Below are 27,869 nucleotides of genomic sequence, written 5' to 3'. Positions count from 1 at the left end.
GGAGACCGGCAGAATTACTTAACAAGTACAGGTCACAGTTGAAAAAAAGCCGTGAATTAGGGTTGAATTTGAAAGTGTCTGCAATTCTGCCCAAACACGATAGGAGTGAGTATATGATGAGAGCCTTGTCAATCAATTCGGCCCTAGAAAGATTGTGCAAGGCTCAAGGGGTAGAATTTTTTTCAGCCTGGACTGTACTTGTTAACAGGAGAGACTGCTTCTACAGGGATGGGATACACTTAAAGAGAAAGGGTGCAAGTATATTTGCTGATGCTATTCAGGCAGTGTTAGGTGGGTTGGAAAACTGCTAGCTTGGGGGGAGACAAAGACTAATAGATTAACAGTAGCCACTGGCAGAGGTGAAAGAGATTCTTGCACTGCTTCTATTGGAATGAGCAGAAGCCTGAAAAACAAGATGCAGGATATTTCAGAGACTGCTGGGAGTCATTGCAGTACAAGTAAACACATGGGTTGTGTTAGGTTAGCTAAGAATAGAAACAGGTGCATGTATACTTGCGTGTACAGTCAGTCCTTGCATAGCACGAAAGTTGTGTTCCTAGAAACCCTCGTGCAATGCAAAATCATGCAATATGAACAACAGGCCCTATTGGAAAAATAGGGTTATGTGCCGACCACCCAAGATTGAAAACACATTTGTAACCAAAACATTACCAAACACAATAAATAATCTTAATAAAATAGGTAAGTATTTTATTACGACTATTACGTAATAAAATATTGCTAATGCTTTTGCTTCTGTCGTAAGCAAACTTGTTTTTTTGTTTGATTTTCTACCCAAACAGATGACAGCCATTCCATCTCTTCCAATTCTTGTGTCTTAATCTAATGGATTTTAATTACACTTTGAGTTGTTCCTGCTATGAAAGTTGTTTTTATTTTCACAGCATTCTTTGTAATTCTCGGCGTTGCCTCATTTAGATCTGTAGCACATGCAATATCACATGGCCTTTCATTTCACTCAAAGCGTTTCACAATTTCATATGTTTTCTCTACCAAAAGAGGCGGACTGGCCATAAGCCTTACTGGGGAATCCCCGGTTGGCCGGAGGTTGTACACGTTACCGGTGTGATTTTGGCCATAAGCCATAGTATGAGGCTACTATAAATTTTCCCGGGTAAGAATTTTTGACCCAGTCCGCCTCTGTTTATCGATAATGCTTTTCTTTTTCTCTCTGAATCTGCAGTGTCTTCATCAGGACGCTTCCTTTTCACACCTTTTAAGTATTTCACTCATTTTTAGGGAATAAAGCACAATTACAAAACGAGGAGACACGCTTGATACACATAAACAAAGCTGTGCACGTGTAGCAACTGAATAAACAACACCGTAAAGGCAGAGATACACTATAAACACCTCACATTTTACTTAAGCGCATTTCTAGGGGTAACTACCATAAAACAATAAAAACAATTTCCAGTTGCATTTCTACTAGTGGAATCTGTTATAAACTGGTAGTAAACTTGATCTAATTGCATTTGTGATAATACCGATAGCTGGAATTGTGTGGGTTTTTACGTTATTATGGTGAAATGTGTTTCCACTTCACTGATATAAGAAACATAAATACATTTTCAGAATCTTCTCTTCATTCCTATCATGTTGTGTTCGGTTGGGGTGATTCCACGTTCGACTGCCATTTCTTGTAAACACAAAGGCGAATCTTGCATAAGTGAATTCGGTTCGTGTTATATAACATATCGTTCCCCTATTTCTAAATCTTGTATGATCGAATTCGTGTAGTATAAACACGTGTTATACGAGGACTGACTGTACACCAAAGCTAGGAGTTGAGTAAATAAATTTGATGAATTTGAGGTATTGCTCAAAACATCAAAGGCAGATATTGTTGGGATATCAGAGACGTGGTGTCACACAGATATAAGGAATGCAGAACTGGAATTTGGGGAGTAAAACGTCTACAGAAAGAATAGACAGGATAAGAAGGGAGGAGGGGTTATGCTATTAGTTAAGAAACACATAAAATCCAAGGAAGTGAAGCCAGTCGACATCGCTGGACAGTGCAGTGTCGAGTAAGTTTGGTGTGACATAAGCATTGGGAGATCAAAATTGAGAGTAGGAGTGTGCTATAGGCCTAATGACTCTGATAAGTATAAGAAGAAACTGTATAGGGAAATAGAGTGGGCCAGTAAATCGGAGAATCAATAGTGGGGGATTTTAATTTCCCAGATATTGACTGGAATTTGGGGGCTGTCATTCACACACTAGCAAGGCTTTTGTGGATTTATTGGATGATTGTGTTCTACATCAGCATGTTTGGGAGGCAACTAGAGGGAGTAATACTCTTGATTTGATTATCAGTAGTGATTCTTCATGCATTAAGAATCTGCAGATAAATGAACCACTAGGTGGCAGTGATCACAGTGTGCTGAAGTGGGATTTACTCAAAGAGGTAACTACCATTAGAGGTAAAGGGAAGGGTTATTGCTTTCGTAAAGCCGACTACAATGGACTGAGACAGTTTTTAAATTCTATACAGTGGGACCAACTGATGATGTTACCAACAGCAAATTCAAAATGGGAAGCATTCAAAGAACTTATCTTGGAAGCTACTAGACTTTACATACCAACTAAGAAATATTGTTCAAGGTTTAGGCCTAAATGGATGTCAGATGAACTAATGAAACATATGGCAGAGAAGAAAAATGCATGGGATACATACAAATTAACACGTGACACAGAAGCCTATGATAGATACAAGTTGATCTGTAACCAAGTTAGTTAGAAAGGAGGTTAGGCAGGCGAAGGCAGATTACGAGAAATCTTTGGCAAGGGATGCAAAGAAAAACAGCAAAGAGTTCTTTACTTATGTAAACTCTAGAAGGAAGGGGATGAATCAGATTGGTCTACTTGATATCGATGGGTCAACTGTTGATGATCCTGCTCAGGAAGTTAACAAACTAAATGAATATTTTGCATCGACATTCACACATGAGGAGTTATTCAGCGAAGGGAATGCCAGAGGTGTATTCAACTCTGGCAGTAAGCTAGAGAATCTTGTAATAACTGAGAGTAAAGTGGAGGAGAAATTGTTGAAGTAAACACAAGAAAGGCACCTGGGGTGGATGGGATCTATCCAGTTATTTTAAAGGAGGCAGCAAAGGAAGTAAGCAAACCCTTAGCCATAATTACGAGAGCTTCCTTGGACTCAGGGGAGGTACCCGCAGGCTGGAGATGTGCAAATGTGGCCCCAATTCATAAAGGAGGATCAAAGACTGACACAAGTAATTATAGACCTGTGAGTTTAACTTCTGTTCCAGGAAAATTATTGGAGGCACTGGTTAAAGAAGCACTGCAGGATCACCTAGACATGACTTCGGTTATAGCTCGGACACAGCATGGTTTTATTAAGGGGAAGTCTTGCCTGACCAATTTGATTGGATACTATGATGCAGTCACAAAAGAACCGGATGCAGGGAATAACGTTGATATTATATACTTGGATCTTAGAAAGGCTTTTGATACTGTTGCACATGGAAGACTGCTGCACAAATTGGAGCAGTGTGGCATTGGAGGCAAATTACTGCTATGGATAAAGGGGTGGTTGAGGGGGAACAATATTGTGCAACCAGAAACCGATACACAGCTAAGATCCAGGAGCGAAAACAGCACACATGGAAACACTTGGTCTCCATGAGAGGAAATGATGATCCAGGGGATTGGTTTTTCGAATAACCACGAAGAAGCTCCCAAGAGGTGAAGCCATGCCAGCAACCAGGAAGCCACAAGGAGAATTTACCAAGACATGGAAGGATTCCATTAATAACATCTTTGACATCATGTTTCTGGAACACCAGAACCCAACCACCCCATAACAACTGCTGCTCTGCCACCAAAACAGCACCTATACTGCGCCACAAGAAGAGGAGCCCTTCACCAGGACTGAGCTGGAAAATGTAACCTCCAAACAATATGGAACAATAAATCCCCAGGTACGGACCTCCTAGATCCGGAGATTGTAAAAAAAGGCAGTGGAGGTCATTCCTTACCAAATATTAATACACGAGATAAACAGGATCATATTAGGGCTCAAAAAGAAATTGATTTACATACCTTACAAAATATAGGTATTCAGAATAACATTCTGCCACATATATTTGGGACAGTTAAACTACGCAAAATAAATCACCCACTGCGACCCATAATTTCATACAAAAAATCTGCTTTTGCCAACTTCAATATTTCTCGTAAAAATAATATCACCATTAATAAGATTATCAGAATTCAGAATACACAACACTAACCAAGCATACGAAAAAAATAATCCCATTAATATATCAGATGGAAACATATTAGCATCCTAAGACATTGTATCTCTTTACACCAACATAAACGTCGATTACACATTATAAAAATTACGAGAGTTATTAACAATGGACCCTACACTTAAAGATCGAATGTCCCTTAACATTAACAGTATTTTAGAATTAACAAGCCTTTCAGTTAGGGCATAACACTTTCGGTTTAAGAATGAAATATACAAACAGGTATACGTCCTCCCAATAGGTTTAGGCATTTCTGCCAACTTTCTGAAATTTATCTTGCTACCATTGAAAACCAAATATTAAAACCTCCCCCCCACCAAGATTAAATTATTTATGCAATATGCAGATGTATTAATCATTGGCAATAAGACCACCATTGATGAACTGCTACAAAAATTCAATTCCATTCAAAACAGATTGAAATATACTTTAGAACTAGAAGACAATATCATTTATTTTTTTTAAATCTGACTATATATAAATCTGATAACAAACTCAAAAATGCGAACATACAGGAAAATTTCTACGTTTTCACTCCCACCACCGCTATAGTACAAAAAAATCCATATGATATAACCAAATCTACAATGTGATAAAATACAACCATTCACAGCAAGACTTGACAACAGAACTACTATACATAATGAAAACCTTTATAGCTAGAAAACACCCCAAACAGCTAATTCAAGAAACCATATTTGCCGTAAAAGAAAAAAAAATTAATAATCCTTGCATCGATAACATTAGTACTGATCACACACAAAGTACAATAATTATGCTACTGTACCAACTCGCACCCCAGCTCCGTAATACCTTCAGAGGTACAACATCACATTAATTTTTTTCATCATATAATAAACTAAGTACTTTTATTGGCAAATACAAAGAAACATAAATTCAACACCCATGACATAAACAATATAATATACCTTATAAAATGCCATGTAATGCATGTTACATAGGTAGTACCACCACAAAATTTGGAACATTCAAAACAGCCAACAAAAGAGCATACTATCATTACAAGAGTTTCAAATCAGACCAACTAGGAACCGAAATTAATCAACATGTACACTCCTTTAATCACGATAAATTAATAGATAATGCAATTACACTGATTAAACTTAAATCAAATTATAAAATATTCCAGTATGAAGTCCTTGCTATAAAATGGTTTCAGCAAAATTTTAAACACCAGATTACCTACGAGCCTATCACCAATATGGCAGCTCAAACGAATCAAATTTCCACGTGTTTAACGCAATGCATCCTGGGTACTGTGATATTATAAATTATCACTGACAACTTATGTCATTCACCAACTGATGACAATGACATCGAAAGCTTATGTTGAGCTATTAGCTTTTCAACACGCAAATTTCTTTTATATAATTTTTACAAATGACGACCAGGAAAAATGTGTTGCACTCCCTTTTCCTAGGGATATATTTTTAAATTTAATTAAATCAATTAATGTAATGGAACTTTCACCTTTATTTCCTTTTTACCTTCCTTTCATGTAATTTTAATTTTAACCAATACTGATTTCAGAGGTGAGTACTAAGATAATAAGCTTTGCCAAAAATTTTATTTCTATAATTATTTACATTCATAATACAGATCAAATAGTAGTAGATATCTAATAGTAAAAAAAAAATCATTCTTAATACATTTTTAATATTTGCCATGGAAATCTTACATGAACTATTACAACATTCGTAATGCCCCTGGTAAATTATGGCATCTCGCCAGGGTGTCACAATGCACAGTTTGAGAACTGCTGCTTTATAAGCTTGTTTTCTTGCCTCATATGCCACTACTACTACAATTACACCTATTAATAATAATAGAAATTGGTGATTAACATAATTTTATGTGCTAGTGTTGCTGCCTCAGTGTACCTAATGCCCTTGATACCAAGTGATATCAGTATTCATGTACTGGGTCATCATTTCCAACTTTTTCTGTATCAAAAAACTTACTATAAAAACGTGTAACCTGCCAACTTTCAAATTTAAAAAATGCTTCCCATAACAATTAAAGAGCTCACTTACCTATTCTGCTGATCAAAAAGTGCATCAATATACTCCATCCTTTCTATTCTGTGTCCACGAGCCTTTTCAAATTCTGTATGAATTCAAATAAATTTTTCAAATTTTCTCAAATTCTGTTAAGTGAAATTAAATAATTTTAAATTATAATCCATATTAAATCACACCAGTTTCGAAATTTAAGCAACACACCTATTTTTTTACATTTAATATAAAATTATAAATGTGCGATGAAAAGTTATAATTTCATGTGATTTCACATGCAAATTAATGCTTAGTCCATGAGGTAAAAATAAATAAAAATAAACAATCTTTAATTGTACACAACCATATACAGCAGGAAATAAATATATCTATAACAGACTACATGGATAAGAGTTTTAACAAGTTAATATTACTTCAATATATGGTTTATAAAAATGATCTGTGTATTCCAGAACAACCACTAAGTCAGAAGAATTTGCAATGAATATAGTCAACTGCATTTATTCATGCTGCCTTGACCCATGGTTTACTACAACACATGTGATAGCACTCACACTTAAGTGTGGGCAATGGATTGCCATGAAAGGCTTTAAGTGTTGGGCAGATGTAGTTATATAGCTCCATCTTAATCGTAGAATTGCCAACAAACTGGAGAAAGTTCTTAAGAGTCAGAAACAGGACCAGAAGGCCTGATGCTGGTAAACCTAGGGAAATATAACCTTAAATGAGGACTGAGATACCTTATGCATGAGGATACATGTTGATATATTGACTGCACTCATATCTCAGTGCTGCCAATGAAGTGAAATTTTCCTCTACTAACAGTAACATATCTTCCTATCATACATCACAGGAAAGACAGTACTTGAAGTATAGATGGCATGTTATTGACCTCATACAAAGGTGGTCAGATGCTATCAGCCACAATCAGGACAAAAATGGGTTTTAGAGCTTAAAATCTGAGACAATTAAAAAAACCTTGGACAGTGAGAACTCTGCCATATTTAGGCAATTCTAAACAAAAAAGATATGCATGTAAAAGAGAAAGTATGGTTTAATATATTGTAAAAATAATTATATTAATATATTTGATGAATAATTAAGCAGTACTATAAAACAAAAGCCAAACGTTTTAGTCAATAATATTTTATTGAACTTCTTCCTACCTAATCATAGTTTATCATCTTATAAAAATCTCTATAAATTAAATTTATGTTAAATTTACATAAGAAATTATTTTATGGGACAATTTCATTCATCCAACCACTGAACACAATTAGCATTAGCTAACTGTGTTCAGTTAGGCACATGATGCAAGAAGGCACATGATGCAAGAAAGCAAGCTTTTACAGCATCAGCAAAAAAAAAAAAAAGAAGAAACCCTTCCCATTCCACTGATCCATTCATTCCAAAATGCCAAATATTTGTTTAGTTCTGCCTTGAATTTATTTAAGCTATCAACTTCCATAACAACAGATGGAAGTTTGTTCCAGCAATCAACTACCTGCTGGCTAAAGGCAAACCTCTGCACATCTATTCTACAACTAGCTTTCCTCAGTTTGAATCTATGCCCCCTCAGGTTTGTAATCTGAGCAAGAAGAAGAATCCCATCAGCATTGAACCTGCTCAATCCATTCAAGGCCTTATACACCTCAATCAGATCGCCTTGCAGGTGCCTAGTCTCCAGATGCTGCAATTTGCAAAACTTAAGCCTTTCTTCATAAGAGCACCTCTTTGTTCCCTTCATGAGTCTTGTTGCCCTTCTATGTACTCATTCTTGCAACTCTACATCCTTCTTAAAATGAGGCTTCCAGACCTGTACACAGTACTCAAGGTATGGCCTGACCATTGCCTTATACAAGGGGATAATCACCTCCTTATCCCTACTCGCAAAATTCCCGTATATCATTGACAAGCCCCCATCCATGACCTACTCTGGCAGCCTGTCTGCACTACTCAGAAAACTTCATATCTGACAGCACAATTACCCCCAGGTCTCTTTTATTCTCCACTACCCTGAGTGTAACACCACATATTTGGTACGTTTCTCTGGGATTACTGCTACCCATATGCAGTACTTTGTCAATATTAAACTTCAATTGCCACTTCTCAGCCCATGTACCCAACTTTTCCAGATCCTGTTGCAGCAGCATACTGTCATTACTGTTATTAACAATCCTGCCAACCTTTGTATCATCTGCAAATTTGACATCAAGCTTGATATACCTTCATCAATATCACTGATAAATATACAAAACAACAATGGGCCCAACACCGAACACTGAGGAACACCAATAATAACATTAGTCCACGTACAGCAGTACCCATTGATTACCACAATTTGATCTATTTAGAATTCCATAATTGTGATTCACATTTCAGCTGAAATAGCTTGTTCTGTGTCTGATTTTTTTCACAGAAGTGACTACTGTTCCATACATTTTCTCTGTATATGGCACCTACAATCGGGTTGTTGTTGGTTTAGGGATTTATTAGGTGCATCGGCAACTATGGCCATAGTGCACCATACATATGGTAAGTATTAATTTTATTTCCTGTCAGATAGAGATAATTGAAAAAAATAGTACCAGCAAGTTAGTTTTTATCTAGTTAAAGGAAATGGTATACATTAATCATTTTTAGAAAGGTAAAAATGCTTGAGACATTTGCTTTATTGCCTAAAAGTGAAATAAGTGTAAGAGGGTCTTCTGTTGTGGCTGGAATGAAAAGATTCTGGCATTCTCTTGTATATTTTAGACATTCAACAAGGATATGTTTTACTGAAAGCACTGTGTTGCAGTGATGACACTCAGGGGGGGGGGATCTCCCCTCTTAATAGATAACTATGAGTGATATTTGTGTGACATATTCATAGGCGTGCTAATATTACTTCCTGCTGTCGAATTGAGTTGAAGCTTGAAAGCCATCACTCAAGTTTTGGCTTGATACTCCGAAGTTTATTGTTATATTGATTTTTCCATGATAATTGCCACTGGTGCATGCATTTTCTCTGGATTATTGATTTGTAGTCTTGATATGGTACTTTCCAATTGTCATTGGGTGGTAAGACGTCCGATTTTGCAGCATTGTCAGCTGATTCATTTCCTGGAATTCCCATATGTCCAGGGACCCAGCACAGGTGTATGCTTTTCCCAAGTTCGAATAAAATATGCAAAGAAGAGGTTACTTCCTTTAAGACTAGGTCGGTGATATTCATGGGGTTTTTCAGGGCTTGAAGTGCACCTAAAGAGTCTGTAAAAATTATACTATATTCAATATCAGAGGACTCGATATGCTTCAGTGCAATCTGAATAGTCATTAGTTCGGCAGAAAGTATACTGAACTCATATGGCAATTCATAGGCCAATGTGATGTTTGGAAAAATTGCGGCAATTCCAACGTGGGCCCTATATTATGCCTCATTCTTTGATCTGTCCGTATGCACTTCGACGAAGTTGGGGAACTGATCCACTACTGCATGATACAGTTGTAAGAAATTTTCTGTTATGTAATGTAGATTTATTCCATTGATGTAGGGATAAATTGGTGAAGTAAAGTCCCAAGGAGCACAGGAAATTGGAAGTGTATTTGCAACATCATTAAAAGACAGATTAAGCTCATCTGAAAGGTATTTTATTCGCATACCTAAGGTCGGTTAGCAGAAGGGCAGTTTCGGTATAATATGCTGTGCTAGTGGGTAAAAAGTATCTCCCTGTTTGGGTGTTCAGGCATAGATCTAATTTTATATGCATAGCATAATATAAGTTGTTGTCTTCTGATTGAGAGAGAGAGGGGTTCATGAGCTTCAGCATATAGGCTGTGTATTGGAGATGTGTGATATGCTCCTATGGCAATGCATATTGCACTATGGATAGGGTCAAGCCAGCGAAGGACACTAGGTCTTGCTGAGTTATACACTGGTGCTCCACAGTCAAGCTTTGATCTTATTAAGGCTCTGTATAATCACAACATGGTAACTCGATCAGCTCCCCACTTAGTTGCTGAGAGAACCCGGATGACATTTAGCTTTTGTTGACAGGATGTTCTTAGTTTTTTAAGATGCTCTAAAAATGTAAGTTTATGATCTAATGTGATTCCTAAGAACCGTATGCTGGGATGAACTGCTATTGGTTGGCCATTCAGTTGTAGTTCCGGATGTGGGTGAAGTTTACGTTGGCGGCAAAAATGAATGCATAACGTTTTATGCAGACAGAGTTCAAATCCATTAGTTTGTGTCCATGAACTGATCTTATTTATTGTCACTTGTAATTGTCTCTCAACAGTATTCATGTTTTTCACATGACCCGAAATGCTAAGGTCATCTACAAACAGTGCTGTATCAATAGTGTTTGGAATCTGTTTTCGGCAATGGTGTTTATTGCAATTATGAAAAGTGTAGCACTGAATACAGAGCCTTGGTGGACTCCTTCTTGTAAGAACACCTGGGATAATGAAGTTTTAAAACGAACCTGAAATGTGCGTTTGTACAGGAAGTTCTGAATGAAAATCGGGAGATGACCCCAAAAGTCCATGGTGGTATAATTTGCGGAGTATTCCATACTTCCACGTGGAATCGTAAGCTTTACTTATATCAAAACACACCATGTCATGATGTTCCGATCTAAGGAATGTGTTTCGGATGGAGTTCTCAAGTCTTACTAGTATATCTAGTGTTGATCTGGTCTATCAGATACCATATTGTGCAGAATGTAGAAGATTAAAGTTTTCTAGGTATCATATCAGTTGATAATTTATCATCTTTTCAAGAATTTTGCAGAAGCAACTGGTCAAGGCAATGGGTCTATAGCTAGTAGGGTTTGTCGGGTCTTTTCACGGTTTAAGTAAGGCAAGAACTGTAGCATGGTGCTATTGAACAGATCAACAAGTGACAGCAATGATTCAGTACTTAGTTCCTGTATCATCGAGTAGTGAATATAACTGGTCCTACAGCACTGGGTTTACATGTTGATAGAGTTCTATGCAGTTTGTGGAGGGCAAATGGTAGGGTGTATTGTTCATTCACTTTAGACGAAAAGTTTAATTTTTGTTTTTCTGTATTTGTTTTAAATCTTCTGAAGGCTGGTGTGTAACTTTCTGTTGCTGATGCTCTGGCAAAAGTTCCCCCTAAAATGTTGGCAATTTGGGCAGGGTCAGAAATATTTTGTCCCCCCTCCGCTCCATGATAGGAATCATCTGGTGTTTACCACTTATTTTTCTGATTATTTTCCAAATTTTATTTGTAGGGGTGTCTTGGTTGATGGTTGAAGTAAAGCGGATCCAAGTTGCCTTTTTATTACAGTGTCTAACATATCTTGCTCTTGCTCTGGCGTGTTTATACTGGATAAGATTTTCTGTAGTTGGACTGTGACGAAAGGAATTCCACGCTTTATTTTGTTCTTTTTTAGCTGCCGGCATTCATTACTCCATCAGAATTTTGGGTGTATTGGCAATTTTGAAGAGGATTTTGGTATGGTTTTTTCTGCTGCATGTAATATTGTTTTTGTGACATATTCAACTGCTTCATCAGTTGGCGATCCTTTGATTATTTTCGTGTCAAATTTAGCTAGTTTTTTATACATCTGCCAATTCGCTTTATCAGTGAGCCACTGTGGAATTTTAGTAGGATAATAAGAGGGCTTAATTCAGTAATTCAATTAGTATGGGAAAATGATCACTGTGAAGTGGATCATTATTTACTGACCACTTTAGAGAAGGATATACGGCTGCTGAACAGATGGACAAATCTATTGCAGTATTAGTTCCAGAAGGAAGGTGAACATATGTAGGTGACCCATCATTTAGAAGGAGAAGGTTGTTATCGTTTAAACATTTTTCAGTTTGTTTTCCTCTTTGATCAATGTTGTTGCCCCATGGTGTGTGATAACCATTTAAATCTCCCAGAATGAGGAAAGGTGTAGGGAGTTGAGCTATGAGATTATCTAGATCATTGTGATGAAAGCTATAGCTAGGTGGAATGTACAAGGAGCAAATTGCAATGTGGATATCAGCAGCTACAAGGACTGCTACTGCCTCAATGTGAGAGTTCAGTAAAACATGCTTGGCAGGAATGTGTGGGTTTACTAAAACAGCTACACCACCATGTGCAGTATTTTGATGGGTTGTCTCTTTTCTAAAGATATTATACTGATACAGTTTTGGTGTATCTTGAGGTTTTAAATATGTCTCTTGAAGGCACAGACATATTGGCATATATTTAGAGGTAAGATCATAAACATCATCAATACTGGCACGGAAACCACGATAATTCCACTGAATTATTGTGTTCATTATTTGGTTCTTGTTAGGCTTTCAAAACATTTGTGTTGTTGAAGTTCTCTGATTTTCACTCTTGTTTTTATCTTTTTTTGAAAAGTAAGGCTTATATGTGTCCATGTCTTCTTCAACAAAAATTTCTAGGACACCATCTTCGGCAGATTTTTCATTAATATCCATTTCTTCTTGATGTCTGAGTTTTGATTGGTTTTTCTTTGCATTCTTGGTCCGGGGAATGTAATTTTTCATGTGGCATGGATATTGGTGTATTGACTCCTTGAGTTTGGGTTGCACTGTAGAGGATTTTGACGTAATTTGAGAAAGACTCTTTTGGAGGTACTGATAATTCAGTTTGTGTTGCTGTTGGCTGATATTTTTTGATAATTTGGGCATACATAGGTCTGTATGGATGGGTTGGTGGTGAGATGATCCACTTTGCCTCTTGATAGGAAGCATTATTGTTTGTTTTATATTTCTGAATAAGTTTTTTTGTTTTTCCAGCATTCACATGTTTTAGCATAGGCAGGGTGGTCCTTTTTACAGTTTGGGCATATTGGTTGAGGGGCAGTACAGGCTTTGCAGTCATGTTCTACTGAATCGTACTTTGCATAAGTAGGGGTTCCCCAGCAAGCTGTCTGGGAATGTTCGTTCTGACATAGGAAACACCGTAGCGGGTTTGGAATATATGGTCTGATGTTGCATACCAGATATCCAGCCTTAACCGGATGTTGATGTGTTAAATGTCAAAATCAGATTTCATGTAGGGGTCAGATTGCCATCTTTTCTGGTAGAGATTATCTTTACTTGAATAACAACTTGTTCTTTAAGTTCCTCTAGCATCTCCTCTTCAGACACATCTAGTAAATCCCAGTCTGAGATTACTCCTTTGGAGGAGTTCAGCGATCTGTGGGGTGTCACAGTTACTGATAGTCCTGCAAAGAGTTTAATGCTCAAAAGTCGCTCTGAATGTTTAGCGTTAGAGGTCTCTATGAGGATGTCTCCTGACCTCAGTCTTTCTACAGGCTTGGGGGATCCAGCTCTACTTTCTAATTCCTTTTGGACTCTAAATGGTGAGAGTTTTCCAATTGCATTTTCACCAGTTGAGTGGATAATTAAGAAAGGTGGAATGGGATAATTCTGTGTCTCAGTGTTTTGGTGTTTGGCAGTTCCTGCATTGGGACTGTCTTTCATTTTGGATATCTGGGCTGCATCTGGCAGCCCAGATAAGTCAGAGTTTGATTTTCTTATGACATGCTCTTTTTGGCCCTGGGAGATTGTCTTTTTTCTCCCAGGTTACCAGCCCCACCACGTGGAGACAACAGCGGTGCCATTTAGTGACCCAAGCGAAGAAGAAAGGGTTAGTATAGACTAAAAATAAAAAGGGGATTAAAGAAAGGTGATATTCCTTTCTATGTTATAGTATTTGGATAAATGTATTTAAAAATAATACTCAAGAGTTACCGGTCTTACGAAACTCAGGAGAAACGTATTTACAGTTAAGCATACCAGATAATCACCATGAAAGTCTCTGTGGTCACTAATATCGCTTGGCACTTGGGGGCCCCCCCTACAATTGGGATATGGGACTAGAACATTTGTTGAGGCTATGCTGGAGGTATGCTTTGCAGCACCATCTCCACATTCATTTCTTGAAATCCCTATGTGACCTGGGATCCAAGAGAAGACAATAGTTTGCTGATGTGTGTGAAGATGCATCAGCACATATCTTATGAGTTTTATCAAAGGATTGTAAGGTGTTATGTTTTTGAGCACTGAGGGAGCACTTTAGGTTTTTTAAAATGTTTTTATCAATTGACAGGAGTGAAATATTTTCCAAGGCAAGCTTAATGGCATGACACTCAGCAGTAAAACTGCTGCAGTCAAGCCAGAAGTGAAAGCGAAATGGTTCTATTAGGGAAGACAGCAGCTACACCCACTTTATTAACTGACTTTGAACCATCAGTGTAGATATTATAAAAGTGGGAATAATTCTGTGAATGGACAAGATGTAGTTGTCAGATGTTAATATCTGATATAGCACCTTTTCCCCATTGCTCAAAGTAATCATCGCAAGTAGGTGTGAAGGTAATTCATGAGGGATCCAGTTTCTCTAAGTCTTGGAGAACATTATGAAGTTGAATATTCTAGCCTTCCTATTTGAGCCTGCAGGATGGTGGTTATTGAAGCTGTAAGTATCTGTGCTCTTATATGCTGGGTAACGGTATCAATAAGAGAAGACTCAATAATGTGATCAACAAAACAGACATGATTTGCCCAATCTGCCTTGGAAAATTTCCATTTCGTCTGGTTTTCAGTTATTTTGGAATGGGTGGTTTGAATTCGCATATTAGAGGATAGTGATCAGTGTTGAGAGAAATATCATATGTTGTCCACTCGACACTTAGGAAGAGGATAGGAGAGCAGATTGAGAGATCTATTGCTGAGGTTGATCCAGTAGGAAAATGAATGTAAGTGGAGGGTTGAGGTGTTGATAGCACAGATCGTGCCCATTCTGCAATGGATGTATTGGGCAGAATTGATCCAGTGTTCATAATGTTAAATTCTGTTTGTCAAGTAACATTTCAATGAGCTCTCCACGTCCATCTGAGATCCCCACGACGGGAGATCCCCATAATGGATTGTGTCCATTAAAGTCTCCTGATAAGCAGACAGGAGACGGTAATTGTGTTGAATTGTACATGGTTGATTGGGTGGAAGATAAATTGAAAAGAGCATTAAAGCAATGTCAATCATTATACATGCTGAAACGGCTTCTAAGGAGGTTTGGAGAGCAATTTGCTTAAAAGGAACGCTTGAGTCTATGAGCATGACCACTCCTCCATGGGAACTTTTTGTAAGAGACCTGGCTTCCCAAAAAAAAAGAGTATAATATTTAACTGATATGGATACTTGAGGTGTTATATTTTTCGCTTGTAAGCACATACAAGAGGACACATACAAATTAATCAATTAACTTGTATGTGCCATCTACGTTGCTACGAAAGCCTCTGCAATTCCACTACACTATGCTGTTCACTGTAGGTTTAGAGTTAGAAGTCGAATCTGTATTTTTTAGATGTGCCCTGCTTCTGACGGTCAATTCTTATTTTTTCATTTTTTGGGAAGAATGGAAATGTGTCCATGTAGTCTTCTGCATATAGATCTAGAATGTGTTCATCATAAGTATTATTAGCGTTAGCATAGGCATATGATGCAAGAAAGCAAGCTTATACATCAGAAAAGAAAAAAAAACCTACCCATCCATTCACACTCCAAAAGTTTGACCACTTCTTCCTTAAATTTATTTAAGCTATCAACTTCCATAATGACAGATGATAGTTTGTTCCAGCAATCAACTACCCACTGGCTAAAGGCAAATTTCCACACATCGATTCTACAACTGTCTTTCCTCAATTTAAGTTTATGTCCCCTCAGGTTCTAATCTGAGAAAGAGGAAGACTCCCATCAGCACTTAGCCTGCTCAAACCATTCAAGGCCTTATACACCTCAATCAGATCCACGTGCAACAGTATAAAAAAAACTTTCCTGAAATTCAAGTATATGATATCAAAATTATTTTTTACATCCAGTTCCTTTGTAACCACATCATAGTATCCATTCAAATTGGTCAGACAAGACTTCCCCTTAACAAACCCATGCTGTGTCTGAAGTATTACTGTAATCTTATCTAGATAATCCTGCAATGCTGCTTTAACCAGTGACTCCATTATTTTCCCTGGAACAGAAGTTAAACTAACAGGTCTGTTTATGTATGGTTACTGCACATACATCATTTCTACTACCCAGGTAATATAAATGCATCGTTGAATCATATCTCATATTGTGAATACCTTCACACTAAGTGGCCGAGGTATTGCACACCTTGGAATAAGTTATGCTTTGCCAGTGGAGAAGACTAATGTTACTTATTCTCAGCAGATACCACCACCCAGATTGCACTATTTCAAAGCTTTCTCATCAGTGGATGAGCAGGTACCCTGTTGTTGCAATAGTGAAAACTCAGTTATGAAGTATAAGTCCACAATATAAGAGATGCTTGATGGTGTGCATAGTTTAATCTAAAAATATTTCTTGACTAAATGGCTGGGTATGAATGAATTGGTTTATCCATGGTTACTGCACATACATCATTTCTACTACCCGGGTAGTATGACTACATCGCTTAATTATATCTCACGTTGTGAATACCTTCACAACAAGAATTGCAGAAACTTTCAAATTTAACCATAGCTCGCAAATATTTTCAACATTGACCTGTACTTGTCAAGTAAGTCTGCAGATCTCATACACTTAATATCACTAGGGGCAACGTATACAACAATGCCACCTTTGGTGGCTTTAAATGTGACATCTGCACTACATCATCAACATTTGCCCCTAGCAGACATATACTGGTCTTATTCCACCTATCCTTTTTGAACAATATATTTCCCATTTTGCTGACAATTGAGTCACTGACAATAACTAGATCCTGTGGAACCAGTGCATCTGCTCTGAGGATTGCTGCTGCTGTGTTGCCTAATGCACAAGAGTGAGCTCTAGAGTTGAGTTTGCCAGCTGAGAGCTTGATGGGCCACCATTTTAATTCCTTCCAGGGCATCTACCCTACACCTCAAACTCTCGTAGATGCTCATCAGAAAGTTTAGTTGGCGCCTAATTTCTTGACACTGTCTGCACCTAGCACTCTTGGCTAGATCATGTCCTGTTCCAGAAATGTTTCCCCTTCCGGGAAAAATAATGGAGTCACTAGTTAAAGAAGTGATACAGGATCACCTAAACAAGACTGCAGTAATAGTTCCGACACAGCATGCATTTGTTAAGGGGAAGTATTGTCTGACCAATTTGATTGGATACTACGATGCGGCCACAAAGGAACTGGATGCAAAAAACAATTTTGATATCATATACTTGGATTTCAGGAAAGCTTTTGATATGTTGCACATGGAATAATACTGCTTTACAAATTGGAGCAGTGTTGCATTAAGGGCAAGTTGCTGCAATGGATAAATTGATGGTTGAGTGGGAGATGGCAGAGAGTGGTAATAAATGGACACTGCTCTACGTGGACTAATGTTATTAGTGGAGTCCCCCAGGGTTCGGTGCTGGGCCCATTGTTGTTTTGTATATTTATCAATGATATCGATGAAGGCATATGTCCAGGTTTGCAGATGATACAAAGGTTGGCAGGATTAGAAAAGTTAGGCAGATGAGCTGAGAAGTGCAATTAAAGTTTAATACTGACAAATGCAAAGTACTGAATATGGGTAGCAGTAACTCAAGAGAAATGTATCAACTGATGGTACTACACTCAGGGAGGTGGAGAATGAAAAAGACCTGGGGGTAATTGCGCAGTCGCATATGAAATTCTCTGAGCAGTGGAGATGGGCTGCCAGAGCAGGTCATAGAGTTTTGCAATGATATATAGGGATTTTGCTAGCAGAGAGAAGGAGGTGATTATCCCTGTGTGTAAGAAAATGATCAGTCCACACCTTGAGTACTGCGTACAGGTCTGGAGGCCTCATTTTAGGAAGGATGTAGAGTTGCTAGAATGAATATAGAGAAGGGCAACAAGATTGGTAAGAAGAGCAAAGGGTTGCTCTTACGAAGAAAGGCTTAAGTTCTGCAAGTTGCAGCATCTGGAGACTAGGCACCTGCGAGGTGATGTGATCGAGGTGTACAAGGGTTTGAATGGTTTGAGCAGGCTCAATGCTGATGGGATACTTCTGCTTGCTCTTATTAAGAACCCTGATGGGACAAAATTCAAATTGAGAAAAGACGGTTGTGGAATAGATGTGGAGAAATTTTCATTGAGTCAGCGGGTAGTTGATTGCTGGAACCGACTTCCATCTGCTGTTGTGGAAGTTGATAGCTTAAATAAATTTAAGATTGAACTAGACAAACGTGACCAGTTGGGTGAAATGGGAAGTGTTTTTTTTTTTTGCTGATGCTATATAAACTTGCTTTCTTGCATCATATGCCTCAACTAATGCTAATGTCTGCAAACATTTCACACTTCGCATATTTTTTTAGACTCTGATGCTTTGAAGAATCGCCCCCTTTGATTCTCCCCCAAGTCACAGCATTCCTGCTACTTTGTGCACATTTCTTTGCTGCTCTGTGGCATGATTTCCATTTAAATACAATTTAATTAACAATGAAAATTTATACAATTTATAAATTTAATTGATTAAATTATAATACTAAGCTAACAGATTCCTAATATAGTGCTACGTATTACGCTATCTGGTTTTATGTTGTACCTTACGGTATCAAGTTCGAGATATACATTACGCTATTCTGTATTGATCTAATATACTACAACAACAGTGACAAGTTTCAAACAGTACAAGGTTCTACGGGTACTAAGTAGTAACCTACAAAATCACTACCTATATTCAAAATAAACTAAGTAGCGTGACTAGGACTATAAAGCTACTTCTAGAAAATAAATTAATACGGCAATTAAGTCAATAAAACGGCAAAAATCGAACAAAAACTTATCCGTTTGCTGGAGCAGTAAAATCTTCACCCGCAATATACATATTTGTGGTATCAGATGTCTTCCTAACATGATCTGAATTTCCCATTTGACCGGGCATAACTAGAGCCCATTGGGTAGGTTGTACCGAGACTGATGTATTATTCATCTATAGTTTGTTGTACAGTTTGTTGTTTTGTGGATTGTTTTGCAGACAAGAGTGATCAAGCCTAGTCAGAAATTAACACTTTTTTTTGCAAAACTGGTGTATCCGTTTGAGTTGAAACTGTATGGTATCTTTTGGATGCTTCAGCAGATGTATGTTTAGTCATGTTTTGTAGAAGATATGTGCTTGAGATATCTCATTTCAGGATATGTGACTTTGTTTTCTACTTTGTAATTCTGGATTTATTTTTTTTCTCCAGCTTCCATTGCTCACAGGATTTAGAAAAGGCTAGATGGCTGCCTTTGCAGTTTGGACATCATGATGATTTGGCATTGCAATCGGTATCAATGTTTATTTGATCTGCAGTTTGAGCACGTTGAATCTCCTTGGCAGACAGTTTGGGAATGCCCAAACTTCTGAAACTTGTAGCACAAAATAGAATTGGGGACATAAGGATGGATGCGGGGGCTAAGTGATGGATGCTGGAGGAGTAATCTCCCCCCCCCCGGTTTTTTAGCAGATGCAAAAAGTTTGCTTCCTTGCATCATTTAACCATAATAATGCTAATCCGCCTTCCATTAATCAACAACTGACATTCCCTCTGTGGCTTTGTTTCACTATTGGGAATGTACTTATGCAAATCATTGGGAATGTACCATTCCCAATGATTTGCATAAGTATTTATAGTCATTTTATCATTAATCACCATTATTCATTAGCAAGAGGGATTATTCATCTATATCTTATAGAGCTGTGGCTAAATATTATTTTCATATTCTTGTAAAATGATGCATGTGACAATTGTATATGTTTTAAAAACTGGTGTATTCTCAGGTGAAGCTAAGAAAATATCTTAAATTTCCAAATGAAAATAAACAAAGGATTTAAAATCATATATCATTTAGCTGAAAGATATTAACCCAAATCTTTTCAAATTCTGTCAAGTCTTCTCTCTCATCCACCCCATAAAAATTAAAATAATCAAGGCATCCCATCAATGTATACTTCCCATGCTTCATGTTTGTGTGTGATGCAAAAGAGAAATGTGGTGGGAATAAAACAGACAACTCTCAAAAATTATTGAATACTGACTTACCATTTATAGCTTCCCGAGGAGAAAATCCTAACTTGTCAACCATGTATCTAAAAATGAAAAATATGAAAATATATGAAAAATATACATGTAAAGTTATTCACAGAAATCACAGATCACTTAACACTTTTACTTTAATATATCAAGAGAAAGAATGAAAAACAGTCTACATTTCATTGATTAAAGAACAAAACCAAGATTGAAACTGGTTTTGTCTTTTAATTAAACAATCTAACCAAACATATATTTTCCAACGTATTTTTTAAATTTGTGTACTTGTACTCAAGTATATAAAAGCTTTCTTTTATGCATACTTTTCACCATTAGCAAGCTGTAAAAGAGAAGCTTCTATATCCCTGTGAAAATCATAGCAAGTGTCTTAAATATCTATAATTATTGTGAGATGCAACAGGGATTATCTTTATTTTTATTTATTTATTTTTTTTTTTGCTATAGGATGGCTTCTTTCGACCAACTCTCCTAGTCCAACCCATTAATGATTAATTTGTAACAACGATATAATTATAAGATTAATTAAACGTCTTCCCCACTGTCAGAACAGTAGCGAGTAATGTCAGTCTTGCTATTGTGTTATTGTAATGTTAGTCTTGTTATTGTAACGTCAATCTTTGATAATCACATGTAAAGGTAACAGTTAAATTTTCTGTTTATATTGCAATTTTATAAATAATAGTTCTGATGCCTGATATTAGGTAAAAGTTGGTAATTTCTTGACATTTTTTTATCCAAGGAAACTGATTTACTGAAACTCAGTAGTTTCAATAAATCAGTCTCTGTGAGTTCCACTCTAATGTGAGTTCCTATGGCTTTTTTTTTTTTTTTTAACTTGAAACTTTCCAAACATTAATCAACTGATAACACAATCCTCCAGAAGAATCTGGAGGATAGTGACAGCCATGCTGGTGTTACTGACGGAGACATGGAGAAAAAAAGCTGTTCAAAAGTAGTAATAGTAATACACTGCAAGCAAGCCAGAAGCTTTTGCAGCAGAGGCCAAATTGTGTCTATTCATTGTTTATTTACAGGCAAAAGATAGTTACAGATGTTAAATTATATGCTCCTGTACAGTTCAATATATTTTAGGTACATTTAACCCCAGGGGCTCACATCTGGTAAGTATGGGCATGGCACATCCAGGGACCTGAGCTGGATATCATCATTCTTCTCTTTCTTGGTGATTTCCTTTTCTCTCTCTCTCTCTCTCTCTCTCTCTCTCTCTCTCTCTCTCTCTCTCTCTCTCTCTCTCTCTCTCAGGGTAACTCAGAATTTTTTTTTTTTTTTTTTGCCTGATGCAGAAAAAGCCCCAGGCTTCCTTCCTCCATGTGGCTAATAATGATAATGACATCAAATGTTCTTCTATGTTTCCTTCATTTCCTATGAAGTGAGATAAATCATGAGAGATGTTCAATGTGGAGAGAGATTTGAAAGTGTTAGAGCGGATGGTTGAATGTAAGGGACAACCAGAAAATGACAGACCGCAAATTGCATCTGATAGGATGAACATCAAGGTTGGTTTTCTCCCAATAGTAGGAAGAGATGTGCATGACGAGTGTTTTCAATTCTGAGTCTTGCAAATACCACTTCCCTTCTTCTGTTTGGTAGGAAGCTAGAGAGCCACAGTTGGTACATTTTTCTAGAGTTACTACTACCCATATGAGGTACGTTGCATTTGTCAATGTTAAACTTCAGCTGCCGTTTCTTAGCCCATCTGCCTAACTTAAGGCAGATTTAGGTGCTAGCTTGAGGGGATACACAGAATAATAGATTAACAGTAGCCGCTGGCAGAAATGAAAGCGATTCTTGCACTGCTTCTATTGAAATGAGCAGAAGCCTGGAAAGCAAGGTGCAGGGGATTCCAGAGACTGCTGGGAGTCATTGCAGAACAAGTAAATAAAGTAAATACATGGGATGTGTTAGGGTAGCTAGCTAAAAATAGAAACAGGTGCATGTATACTTCTGTATACACCAATGCTGGGAGTTTGGTAAATAAATTTGATCAACTTCAAAAGCAGATATTTTGGGATAACAGAGACGTGGTGTCGCACAGATATCAGGAATGAAGAATTGGAATTTGGGGAGAACAATGTGTACAGGAAGGATAGACAGGATAGAAAGGGAGGAGGGGTTATGCTATTGGTTAAGGAACACAAAATCCAAGGAAGTATTAACCCCAGGGGCTCACATCTGGTGAGTATGGGCTTGGCACACCCAGGGTCCTGAGCTGGATATCATCATTCTTCTCTTTCTTGGTGATTCCCTTCTCTCTCTCTCTCTCTCTCTCTCTCTCTCTCTCTCTCTCTCTCTCTCTCTCTCTCTCTCTCTCTCTCCCTCTCTCTCTCTCAGGGTAACTTGGAAATTTTTTTAGCTGGTGCTGCATAAGCCTCAGGCTTCCTTGCACTATATGGCTAGTAAGAATAGTCTAGTGTCGAGTCAATTTGGTGTGACATAAGCACTGGGAAATCAAAATTGAGAGTAGGAGTGTTTTATAGGCCTAATGACTCTGATGAGTATAATAAACAACTGTACAAAGAAATAACATGGACCAGTAAATCAGAGTGTCTTATAATGTGGGATTTTAATTTTCCAGATATTGACTGGAATTTGTGGGTTGGTCACTTATATACTAGCAGGGATTTTGTGGATTTATTGGATGATTGTTTTCTATAGCAGCATGTTCGAGAGGCAACTAGATGGAGTAATATTCTTGATCTTATTATCAGTAGTGATTCTTGATGCATTAAGAATCTGCAGATAAAGGAACCACTATGTGGAAGTGATCACAGGGTGCTGAAGTGTGATTTACTCAAAGAGGCAACTACCATCAGAGATAAAGGGAAGGGTTTTTGCTTTCGTAAAGGTGACTATGGTAGTCTGAGACAATACTTCAAAATAGGAAGCATGCAAAGAATTAATCTTGGAAGCTGCTAGGCTTTTCGTACCAAATAAGAAATATTGTTCAAGATTTAGGCCTAAATAGATGTCAGATGAACTAATTAGACATGTGGCAGAGAAGAAAAATGCATGGGATACATATAAATTAACAGGTGACATGGAACACAGGCCTATGATAGATATAAGCTGGTCTGTAACCAAGTCACAAAGGAGGTTAAGCAGGCAAAGGCAGATTACGAGAAATCTTTGGCAAAGGGTGCAAAGAAAAACAGCAAAGAGTTCTTTACTTATGTAAACTCTAGATAGGAAGGGGATGAATCAGATTGGTCCATTTGATATCGATGGTTCAACTGTTGATGATCCTGCTCAGGTAGCTAACAAACTAAATGAATATTTTGCATCTACATTCACACATGAGTTATTTCAGAGAGTGGAATGCCAGAGGTGTATTAAACTCTGGCAGTAAGCTAGATAATCTTGTAATAACTGAGAGCAAAGTGGAGGAGAAATTGTTGAAGATAAACATAAGAAAGGCACCTGGGATGGATGGAATCTATCCAGTTATATTAAAGGAGGCAACAAAGGAAGTAAGCAAACCCTTAGCCATAATTATGAGAGCTTCCTTGGACTCAGGGGAGGTACCCATGGAAAGGAGATGTGCAAATGTGACCCCAATCAACAAAGGAGAATCAAAGGGCAACACAAGTAATTAGAGACCTGTGAGTTTAACTTCAGTTCCAGGGAAATTAATGGAGGCACTGGTAAAAGAAGCTCTGCAGGATCATCTAGACAACACTTCAGTTATAGTTCAGACACAGCATGGGTTTGTTAAGCGGAAGTCTTGCCTGACCAATTTGATTGGATACTATGATGCGTCACAAGGGAACTGGATGCAGGGTTGATTTTTTTTTTTAGGAGCATTAGCAACTAAGGCCATATTGCTCCGAGAATATGCGGTGGTCATTCCCTGACCTTTCCGCATCGACCGTATTTGGTGGTGACGGGCTCGAACCCCGGTCTAATCAAGAAGCGTGTGCTACACACTACTGCTGCTCCTTCCCACCTGGCTACGGAGGTGCCTACTGGATGCAGGGAATAACTTTGATATCATATATTTGAATCTCAGAAAGGCTTTTGATACTGTTGCACATGGAAGACTGCTACACAAATTGGAGCAGTGTGGCACTGGAGGCAAATTGCTGCAATGGATAAAGGGATGATTGAGTGGGAGAAGACAGAGTGGTAATCAATGGTCACTGCTCATCGTGGACTAATGTTATTTATTTATTTGTTAATGTTATATAGGCCTAAATGGATGTCAGATGAACTAATGAGACATGTGACAGAGAAGAAAAATGCATAGGATACATATAAATTAATGGGTGACATGGAAGCCTACGATAGATATAAGCTGGTCTGTAACCAAGTCACAAAGGAGATTAGGTAGGCAAAGGCCTGCCTAAAGATTATGAGAAATCCTTGGCAAAGGATGCAAAGAAAAACAACAAAGAGTTCTTTACCTACGTAAACTCAAGAAGGAAAGGGATGAATTAGATTGGTCCACTGGATATTGATGGGTCAACTGTTGATGATCCTGCTCAGATCTAACATCTGATCTGAAGTTAGATCATCAAACTAACAAACTAAATGAGTATTTTGCATCTACATTCACCCATGGGGAGTTATTCAGGGAGGAGAATGCCAGAGGTGAGTTAAACTCTGGCAGTGAGCTGGATGATTTTGTAATAACTGAGAGGAAAGTGGAGGAGAAATTGTTAAAGATAAACATAAAAAAGGAACCCGGGGTGGACGGGATCTATCCAGTTATATTAAAGCAGGCAGCAAAGGAAGTAAGCAAACCCATAGTCATAAATATGAGATTTTCTTTGGACTCAGGGGACGTACCGATGGCCTGGAGATGTGCAAATGTGACCCCAATTTACAAAGGAGAATCAAAGGGCAACACAAGTAATTATAGACCTGTGAGTTTAACTTCTGTTCCAAGAAAATTAATGGAGGCACTGGTTAAAGAAGCACTGCAGGATCATCTAGACAAGACTTCAGTTATAGCTTGGACACAGCATGGTTTTGTTAAGGGGAAGTCTTGCCTGACCAATTTGATTGGATACTATGATGTGCTCACAAAGGAACTGGATGCAGGGAATAACTTTGATATCATATATTTGGATCTTAGAAAGGCTTTTGATACTGTTGCACATGGAAGACTGCTGCACAAACTGGAGCAGTGTGGCACTGGAGGCAAATTGCTGCTATGGATAAAAGGATGGTTGAATGGGAGAAGAAGACAGAGAGTGGTAATCAATGGACACTGCTCATTGTGAACTAATGTTATTAGTGGTGTCGTTCAGGGTTCAGTATTGGGTCCATTGTTGTTTTCTGTATTTATAAATGATATTGATGATGGTATATCAAGATAAATGTTCAAGTTTGCAGACGAGACGATACGAAGGCTGGCAGGGTTGTTAAGGACACTAATGACCGTACGCTGCTACAACAGGATCTAGAAAAGTTGAGCAGATGGACTGAGAGGCGGCAAATGAAGTTTAATGTTGACAAATGTAAAGTACTACATATAAGAAGCAGCAACCCCAGAGTGACGTATCAACTCTGTGGTTCTACACTGACAATGGCAGAGAACGAAAAGGACGTGGGAGTAATTGTGCAGGCAGATGTGAAGTTTTCTGAGCAGTGCACATTGTCTGCAAGAGTAGCTGCTCATGGTGTCTGGTCAATGATATACAGGAATTTTTTCTAGCAGGGATAAGGAGGTGATTATCCCCTTATATAAGGCAATGGTCAGGCCACACCTTGAGTACTGTATACAGGTCTGCAGGCCACATTTTAAGAAGGATGTAGAGCTGTTGGAACGAATACAGAGAAGGGCAACAAAATTAGTGAATGGAAGAAAGGTGAAAGGATTGCTCTTACGAAGAAAGCTTAAGTTTTGCAAATTACAGTGCCTGGAGACTAGTCATCTGAGAGGTGTATAAAGCCTTGAATGGTTTGAGCATGCTCAGTGCTGATGGGATTCTTCCTCTTGTTTAGGCCACATTGCTTCCTCTTGCTGAGAGGGCATAAATTCAAATTGAGGAAAGACAGTTGTAGGATAGATGTGCGGAAGTTTGCCTTTAGCCAGCAGGTAGTTGGTAGGTGTAACAGACTTCCATCCTTTGTTGTAGAAGTTGATAGCCTAATAAATTTAAGGCTGGGCTGGACAGGTACTTGGAATGAACGAAGGGGTGAAATGGGAGCGTGTTTTTTTTTTTTGGCTGATGCTGCATAAGCTTGCTTTCTTGCATCATATGCCTCTACTAATGCTAATGCTAACCAGTAGAGAATCAGTTTTTTTAAAATTGATTCTCTACAACATAAAATTTAAAAAATGGAAAGTGAATAAAATTTAAAAATTTGGTGGAGAGGGAATAGCATGAGAGAGAGAGAGAGAGAGAGAGAGAGAGAGAGAGAGAGAGAGAGAGAGAGAATATTAAATTGCTGTTATTAGAATATCATATCATAATATAAATTTTACAGAAGCAAATTAGTTCATATAAATTAGTGTCTTATTTTAAAAGAAAATAAACTAAGATCTACAAACCTGCATACCAGATACCCAGTTCTATTTAATCCATGGGTGCAATGAACACCAATCAAGTTACCTGTGATAAAAACATTCAGGACATTTGTCAACATATCACAAACCATACCATGCATGCAAAAAAAAAACTGCATAATAACATAAAACAATGTACAAAATAAATGTTATAAAGTTTAATTTTAAATTGTAATAAATGTATTAACTTATAAAAAAAAAAAAAAAGCATCTATCTAAAAACATTTGTTTGGTGCTAGCTTCATTATGAAGGTAGGCATGATGAACCAGTCATGTAAATACATGAAAGTATGGATTTTATTTCCATGAAAATGAACCAATTTTATTTCACATATCACGGAGTGTATTTCTGAAGCTCTGCAGAGCAAGTTAGTTTTTGAAATAATTTTTAAGGTTTTTTTTTTTTTTAATATACTCAACTGTAGTTAATACATAGTTGGAATTCCTATAGTCACATAGGTTAGATCAGTGCTTCCCAACCTTTTTTTTACCATGCCCCACCTAAGTCTTTCTAAAATTCTGATGCCCCCTATGTAACATATACATATTTTTTATATTCAAAAATTGAATTATTCCCTAAATGAATCCTAATTACAACTTGTTCAGACACAAGACTTAGGTTTTAGGAAGAAATCATTAGGAAATTAAGAAAAAAACAGTAAGTACATTTTCAAAACATATAATAGACAACTAAAATTCAAGTACAAAATAATTTATATGAAAGTTTTTCTATAATATTTTAATTTTTAGTAATTATTATTTAATTGTTTAATAATTTCAACATTCCATGTGAAGTCACTTCTAGATGAGTGCACTAAATTTAGTGAGACCCTTGTGCTTGATGCTTGCCGCAGAGAGATTTTATACTGGGCTCCAATTTAGTCAGCTTCAGTCTCAAGTCTCCCCGTTTTGTGATATCCAGTCGATTTCTTTTCCTTAATAACAAATCATTTA

The 27,869-nt window shown here is 37.5% G+C and overlaps 1 protein-coding gene across 1 annotated transcript in view; it reads right to left on the bottom strand.

Moving 5' to 3' along the window:
- Positions 1-27,869, bottom strand: part of LOC150078549 (RNA/RNP complex-1-interacting phosphatase homolog) — a 205,501-nt gene that overhangs the window by 4,292 nt on the left and 173,340 nt on the right. Inside the window, exons 7-9 of the mRNA XM_090384698.1 lie at positions 26,901-26,961; positions 20,375-20,421; positions 6,359-6,431 (exon numbers count right to left, since the gene is read on the bottom strand). Coding sequence (XP_090240824.1) covers positions 6,359-6,431; positions 20,375-20,421; positions 26,901-26,961 — 181 coding nt within the window. The remainder of the gene's footprint in view (positions 1-6,358; positions 6,432-20,374; positions 20,422-26,900; positions 26,962-27,869) is intronic.

The sequence above is a fragment of the Mastigoproctus giganteus genome, chromosome 11 (assembly GCF_048544385.1).
Source record: "Mastigoproctus giganteus isolate SK-2022 chromosome 11, ASM4854438v1, whole genome shotgun sequence".
NCBI classification, from domain to species: Eukaryota; Metazoa; Arthropoda; class Arachnida; order Uropygi; family Thelyphonidae; genus Mastigoproctus; species Mastigoproctus giganteus.
Note: the sequence above shows the minus strand (reverse complement) of the source record. Positions and strands in the feature narration are given on the sequence as shown.